This window comes from Argentina silus (assembly GCF_951799395.1).
Source record: "Argentina silus genome assembly, chromosome: 10".
NCBI lineage: Eukaryota > Metazoa > Chordata > Actinopteri > Argentiniformes > Argentinidae > Argentina > Argentina silus.
In genome coordinates this window covers 8,564,370-8,572,040 of record NC_139664.1, presented here as the reverse complement: position 1 = coordinate 8,572,040, position 7,671 = coordinate 8,564,370, and the positions used below count along the sequence as shown (strand labels likewise).

At 43.5% G+C, this 7,671-nt stretch overlaps 1 protein-coding gene across 2 annotated transcripts; it reads right to left on the bottom strand.

Annotated features, from left to right (window-relative positions):
* Positions 1-578: 578 nt before the first annotated feature.
* Positions 579-7,479, bottom strand: flcn (folliculin). Of its 2 annotated transcripts, none has more exons than XM_083679296.1 (12): positions 7,222-7,479; positions 6,691-6,900; positions 6,322-6,468; positions 5,919-6,140; positions 5,609-5,775; positions 5,360-5,451; positions 4,173-4,336; positions 2,760-2,873; positions 2,239-2,362; positions 1,888-2,016; positions 1,479-1,581; positions 579-1,056 (listed from the first exon to the last, which is right to left on the bottom strand). In XM_083679296.1, the coding sequence occupies exons 2-12, from the start codon at positions 6,898-6,900 to the stop codon at positions 849-851; spliced, it is 1,680 nt and encodes a 559-aa protein (XP_083535422.1). In that variant the 5' UTR covers positions 7,222-7,479; the 3' UTR covers positions 579-848. The 2 variants fall into 2 exon arrangements, with proteins under 2 accessions (XP_083535422.1, XP_083535423.1); XM_083679297.1 differs by having other exon boundaries at positions 5,609-5,742.
* Between the last annotated feature and the right edge of the window lie 192 nt (positions 7,480-7,671).

The following is a 7,671-nucleotide window of genomic DNA, read 5'->3' as shown; positions in this document are numbered from 1 at the left end:
GGTACTTTGTTTTCGAATAACTCTCTCCAAAACAACCCACCCCTTAAGTAAGACTATAAAATAGTCAACACCACAATGTATGTAATAATGTGCTGCGATTTGCATTTAACACACAATCAAAATGAAAAAAAACAAAAAACAGGCAACGATTCTGAACAAAGCTGTGTGCCAGAGGATTTTATAGGTCTGCAGACTTCAGCAAAGCCTCCTGAATAGGCTCAAATAACTATGAAAACACAAAAAAAAAAAAAAATGCAGTTATTTTGTTTCCTAATGAGTGGCTGGCTCGTTAGGAGGTGGTTCCCTGCTGATGTGGTTCAACAATACTCTAACAAGGCCTCGTTATGCAATAGATTTTTAAGTTGTGCAACACCAGAAGAACTTCCAGTGTTGTCTTACACCGCTTGAGGTTTTTTGGCAAACAGCCACTCATTGTAAAAAGCATGTGAGTTGGAGCTGGCAGAAGAATGCCGTTTTCCCCTCCTCCTTTCTTTCTTTCCCTCTCTCTTTGTTTTAACAGTTCTCCACAAGATGGTGCCAATCATGAAATAAGACAAACAATATTGCTGTTTCAGCTCAAGCAGTTGTTTTATTTGAATACATCTGTACAATGTGATAGCAAACTTAAGTTATTATAATAACTTATAATAATTTAGACATAAAGACAGACATTGTTCTACAATAATTCCCTTTGACAGATAAAACCCTAAATACATTATTCAAAACTTAATATGTTATTTGGAACTGAATAAATGATTAATCATTTGAAACCAACCCCTCCTGGAGAGGATTATAAAATCCCACTTAATTTCCCTCCTACATTTTTCTCTCACCCCCCTCTCTTCCCATCACTGGCTGAGGGTCCTCTCCCCCCCTCTGACTGCGGTCATTAAATGGCTCTTGTAGGTCTTGCTGAGTCCCGTCATCCAGAACTTGAGCAGCCTGACGTTGTCCTCCTCCCCAGGCCCCGTGGCCCCTAAGAGGGCCAGCACCTTCTGAGTGTCCTCCCTCCCTCGCCCGTCCACTTTGGAGAACTTAAACAGCACTTTCACTTTACTGGAGCAGATAGAGAGAGGGAAGGATGGGTGAGAGACAAAGGAGGAGTAATAGGTAGGGAAGTAGGTGGAGAGGGAGTGGGAAGGGGGAGACAGAGAGGGGAGGAGTGTGAGGTCGCAGGAATTCCCCAATAATTCAGCACTCTTAGTTTCTTAGAGCTCTGCACAGTTGAATTCCCCTACATTTCCGGTTTTACCTCTATGGCTTTTTCTAAATGGAGGTATGATAGGCACACAGTTAGATGCATACAATTGTTAGGGACATACAATATAAACAAAATATTATCCACTAGCAATCAATCAAATTACATACATTTGTCACAAAGTACTAAAGAGCAACCTGAACAGTCAAATAGTAAACACAGGTAACAGTGGTAAGGAACAAAAAGGAAGTCTCTGGGTAGAAGACAGGTCATTACTCACTTCATCCACTCCTCCTTCAGACAAAGCAGACAGTGAGAGACCACGTCCACAGACAGGTTCTCATTGGACAATGCCACCTCCACCTTATTCAACAGAGTGGGGCCTGAGACAGAAAGACATTGAGTCAGTGACAAATGCCAGAGACAGAGGAACTAGGCTCAGGCTAAGTACAGGCTAAGGACAGGGTTCATAGGTTGGACCTGAGCAGATTGGCTAATCTACAAATCATTTCAACTCAAAAATACCTAAATATCAACTGATCCTTATTATGGAGCGATTAGTAAATCTACAAGGTGTCTTGCAAGCATTGCTTTCAACCTGTGACACTTTGAAAGGGAGCATATTTATATATATATATATAATCATGTGTACTCTATGTTATGTCAATATTGTTCAGGATGTTGCTTGCCTCTGTCTGTGGGCTGTGTGTTGGCACTGCTGATGGTGAATTGGTAGAGTGAGGTGATGTCTTCGTCACACACAGCTGAGTAGAGAGAGCCCCTCTCTGCATTGGCCACATCTACCAACACGGAGAACTCTGGCAGGAAGAAAACATAAGCAAATAGTTTCTATGGAGTAGCGTTCTGTTTAGTATCTGTGTTGACCCATTTAAAATGTTTTGAAGATTGATTTCTCTTGCAATATTAAAGGATCTGTCCTCTTAAGTATGTACATTTAGATATGGTAGTTTACAGTGGCATTTCTCAGTGGCTTGTGTGTTACAGGTCTAGTTCCCATAAATCTGGGTTATTTCCTGTACCTGAGGAGCTGACGTGGGTGGGGATGGGAACGTCTGGGCTGAGGCCCAAGAAGTTACATCGGTAGGCCTCCTCGTACTGGGCACTGTATGGTACAGAGCGGACACAACCCACTGGGAGCAAGGCCTGGTGGGAAACAGAAGAACCAGAGAAACAGAGTATGTGACATGGAAGAGGCAGGATTAAATTGTTGCTAGAAAAACATGTAAGGTCATTTTTTTGTCCTCTGCGATTAACAGTAAAGATTAGGATTTGGGGAGGCTAAGCTTAGAGCCTACAGTAGATATGTGTATAGGGGCAACTTCTATACAAAGTGGGTGACTACAATGGCTGTTGGTTGGCAAACCCCGTTTAAAGGGAGAGTTCACCCAAATGACCAAATATACCTCATTTTGTGGAGAGCTACTAGTGTGCTGACTTTTGTTTTGTGAGCCTGCACGGACAGTAGCTCTCTAGGACTAGAGCTGGATAATACACAACTATTCCTTTTCATATCAAGGAAGTGAGTGGCAACATGGCATACCTTCAGTATTGTGAATGCTGATTGGATGAGCCCTGGGTCTGCCCCTCTACATATGACCTGATTTCCCATGAGCACGTGCCATGCCAACTGACGGAACTCTGTGGCGCCCAGCACCTGTGGACCAATTAGAAAACAGATATAAATGCCAGCGTGGAAGTAAATGAAAGAATATAATCACTTTTATTGTGTGTATATAATTGTGTGTATTTTGCTTCCATGTTAATGCTGCTACTCATATTGATCTAAAATTTACTACCTCACTAACCACTACCTTATCCCTTATATAATGTGATGTGTTCACTAATTACTTTACCATGCCATGTCTAAAGTGAGTTGTACTGTATACTACCTATCATAACTCATTTGGCAGAGCCTCATTGTCTGAAGGGCAGTGGCAGTTGGAATGGGGTAAGAAAGTAGCTCATTTAGACTGTCCTTTGAAACAGCCCTACCCTTATCTGGATTTACTGTTGTTTGTGTCCTACTATAAAGTGTCCTGTTGGAGAGGAGACTGGCAGGGAGAATCACAGCACTCTGCAGGCCATTGTCTCTGCACCGATCCATTTGTCTCTCCTCAGTGCACACTGTGTTATTAATAAAGAAGCTTTTACTTGATCACACTATCTAACCCGTGTAAAGACTGATGTTTATTCTTCCACACCAGATACATTGACACATAATTCACATAAAAACAAGAGGAGTTAGTCTGATGCTAAATGCTGTTAAAACATGCAAGCGCAATACTCTCTGTTTTTATGCATTTCTCTTAAATATTCTCATAGTCCACATAATCTGTGTACATACATGTAATGTATCTGCAGTCCTGTGTGAAAGAAAAATACATTTCTAATGGTGTTTATTTCCAATCTGTCTTTTTGAGATTTTCATTTAAACAACACAGTTCATAGAATTGTAATCTCTCGATTGAGATTCTGGGGGTGAAGGAAGTAAAAAGTGGGGACGGAAGTCAGCAGGTCTCCACCCCCCTAAGCATTTGCTGTGGCTTGCAATGACCCTCTTCTTCCGCCCATGCCCTCTTGTTTAATTAACCTAATTCGCACGCATTGCACAAAATGAAAACATGGAGTAAGCTGAATAACTTACTGATGCCATCATTTCGCAAGTAAGAATTGTACATTCAATTCTCTGTTTGAAGAAGGAATCTGGTTGAAAACCCCATCTCAAGTCCTCTCTATTCATCGATAGAAACCGTGACACTGGTGCAAATTCACCGGATGGAACTGCCTCCCAGCTCCACTTAGTGATAGATTTGCCATCAGACTTCATTTAAATGGAGAGTCTGACTACAGTAAGTGAGATTAAGGCTCACATAATCTTTCCTGTTAATTATAGTGGTTACTATAATTAACAGTAACTGTGATACAAAATGTGCTATAAAAAAGGAACGTTTACCTGTCTCAAGTGTCTCAAGGACCTAAACTTTGGACCTGGAAACCCCTCTCCTTTCCCATCATCCCACAGGAAATCCCTGCTCAGCTCGCTCCCTGATTGTTGTCGCTGAGGTCTACACCCACCTCCCTCCGCTCCTTCCCAGCAACTCATTTCCTCCTCTTGCTCTGAGAGGAAAAACAAGACATCAGAAGAAAGAAGAAAAAAAAAAGAAATTCAATGTTAGGCTTCATTCTGTAAAAACATTGTGCCCGAGTATGACTTAGCATATGGCATATTTGAGGTGGTTTCCATTTTTGAATGGAAAACATTATTGGAAAAAAGGGAATCATCAGAGTGGAATGTGTCTGATATGGTTGAGTGAATCACAGTGTAGCACTGTCTGCCCTGATAGTCTGACCCTGTGAATCACACTTTCACTTCAGTGACCACACACTGATACTCCAGAGTATTTTGGAGGCATGATGTGCTTGTGTGAGTGGGAACAGAACTCTTGACTCTTCACTCTTACTATGTGTCTGATACAATGACAGTGCTGTTTGATCTTCCATTGTGAATGGTGATCAATGCCCCCTTCTCTCAGCCCGGAGCACTTATTTACAGTTGATTTTAAATTCCTGGCTATTGTAAATGTATAGTTCATCAGAAGGCTTCCCCCATTTGAAACTGGTCTTTGATATTTCTGATTGTTGGGACGGTATATAAACAGGCAACAGAAAATGCATTTGTTGAGTTTTGGTTTAGGCCTGTGTGCACCAACTCCTGTGTGTCCCTAGGACGCATATAACCTTAGACTTATGGTGAAGAAAAGGAAGGAAGGAATTAAAGGAATAAATGTCCAGTTCTTTAGCGCTATTGCGCGTGTACTTTTCTCCTCTTCAATACAATGTGTAAACAATGTCAACTACTGGTGATAAGACCGCTCTTTCAAGAACACAGTAGCAACCACCCAGAGGGACTGAGAACCTCATAACCAATCGAGCCCTCTTCTTATTCACAGTACGACTAATGCACACTTTTGGTAGTATCCTATACCTTCACCCAAAGACAGCTGTAGTGGGTTACAATGGTGTTAAACCAGTCCTCACTGCCTAAATAAGTCTGAGCTACAGTCCTGAAATAGTGATTTAGAGCTTCGCTCTCACCTCTAAGAGATGAAACCCTATGTTTTCCAGATGTAATCTGCCTACCTGTCTGTCTCTCTATGAGCACCAGTGTGTCCTCCGTGGGGGCTCCCTCCAGCAGCTTCTCTGTCAGACGACTACCACAAGCCTTCAATAACCTGGAGAGGGAAACACACACATCAGTGTGTGTGTGTGTGTCAAACAACTCATACACACCATCAGTAACCTGGGGTGGAGGGGAATATACTGTGTGTGTGTCTGTCTATTTGTTTATTAGTGACTGTAAGTGACCATTACAAAGCATTAGCTGCTTACCAGCTGAAGGAGGAGTGCAGGCTGGCCCAGAGGTTGGGGTGCTGGGTGAGGGAAGGGAGGGAGCGGGCTGCGTTACCACTCCTCTGGTGGGGAAACACCGCAGGGGAGAACACACTGTTCATCCTCACTGCTCGCTGAGGACATACACACTGTTCACTGTCAAACACCTGTGGTGGGTGGAGGTAGAGGGAGAGGTTAACCCTCCTAATAAGCTACAGTAAGATAATGATTTATGATATAATATACTATAATGAGGTTTGTGTATGTGTGTGTGTGTGTGTGTGTGTGTGTGTGTGTGTGTACTCCCTACCTTTAATGATGTGCTTTGCAGGCTCTGTATAGTAAGTCTGAGGTGGCGTAGCAGGAAAGGCCAGGAGTTGATGAGGTAGATCCGGTCCATGGCTACCATGACAATACTGTACCAGCGCTGGAACCCCCTGGCTAGGCTGTCTTTAATGAAGAAGGTGTGGGAGAACACAAAGCCATGCTGTTCGTCCCCAAAGAAGATAGGCCCCTCGCGCCCTGGACACACCTGGAGAGGGAGGTAAAGAGCACAGGGAAAGAGAGAGGGGAGGAAAAGAAAGGTGACAAGTGATTTGACACAGTCTTATGCAGATCCCATTTCAAGTGGCTCAGAAATGCGCACACACACACGTCACTTACACATCCATGCACACGTGTGCGCACACACACACACACACACACACGGTTACCTCACAGCTGAGACTGCGTACACAGGCCTGGCGCACAACACTGAAGAGCTGAGGCTGTCTGGGGTGCTGGTGGCTGAGGAAGCGGATGCCTGTCTCATTGTCAATACTCACAAAGCCAGGGTGAGACGTAGGGAGAGACCGACAACCCTAAGAGAGAATGAGAGAGAGAGAGAGAGAGAAAGAGAGAGAGAGAGAAAGGGAGAGAGAGAGAGAGAGAAAGAAAGAGAGGAGGTCGAGAGTGAGAGAAAGGGCAACATAGTGTGAAAGAAAGATAGGATGATCTGATTTGATTTGATTTGAATGACACAAGAGTGATTTGAATGTTCTTTGAGGCACAACTCCTCCTACTACTGCTTCCTCCACACTCACCTCACACATGTCTCCTCTCTGTGTGGCCGAGCTGTTAGCCCTCATGGTCAGTCCTTCCCCCTCCCGATCTCCATCCCGGTCCCTCTCTCCGGGCACGGGGGCTCCTGCCTGGGAAGGAGAGGGAGACGGGGGATGCAGAGCCTCCGTGCAGAATAGCGTACGGGGGCCATGGAGCTCACAGAAGTGACAGAGAGCAACCAGCGCGTTCATCTGAGGGGGGAAGAGATGAATGATGACTGAACAGAGGTGTATGGGAGTGTCAGAGGGTGTGGGTGTGCACGTGGGTGGGTGGGGGAAACACTATATTATGTACATTCAACTCAATGAGAGTGAAAGGTGCGTCATTTAGCTACTATATAATGAGTCCTTCATCTCTCTTGTATCATTCGAAAGTGTCTTATTGTCACACTTTTAACATTGATGACAGCATAGAGATAAACAGTTTGACAACTCAATCTGGACAATATTTGCGTTGCTTATGCGTTTAAATTGCCAGTACAACTTTAAGAATGTTTAGTTAAACACACGTACCTTGATAAGACTGCTAACATTCAACGCATCAAATCACTGTTGGACAGATTGTATCAACATCACAAAAGGACATTGCTGCCAAACTAAAGCCTATTGCCCACGAAATATAACATATCTGTCCCGAAAAATAAGTGGGGAAATGCACGTAAAAATCTCAATTTCTTATTGGCTATTCATGAAAACATTATTCTTTCTTGCGGTTTTAGCTTTTGTTTATGTTTATACTTTTCATTGCTCTCTCTATCTGCTGGCTCTGTCTGGGTAGTCGTCATGTGATGACGGGAGTCACGCGATCGGCTTCAGGAACGCACAGATGACGCACTGCGTTGGAAGGTGGTTGGTTGCATTTGGTCTCGTGATGTGTAGGCTTTACGACACATGTTTAAGTCAACTGGTGGAAATTGATAGAAAATTAGTTATTTCAATTGAAAGGAAGGTTGCAATTGTCTC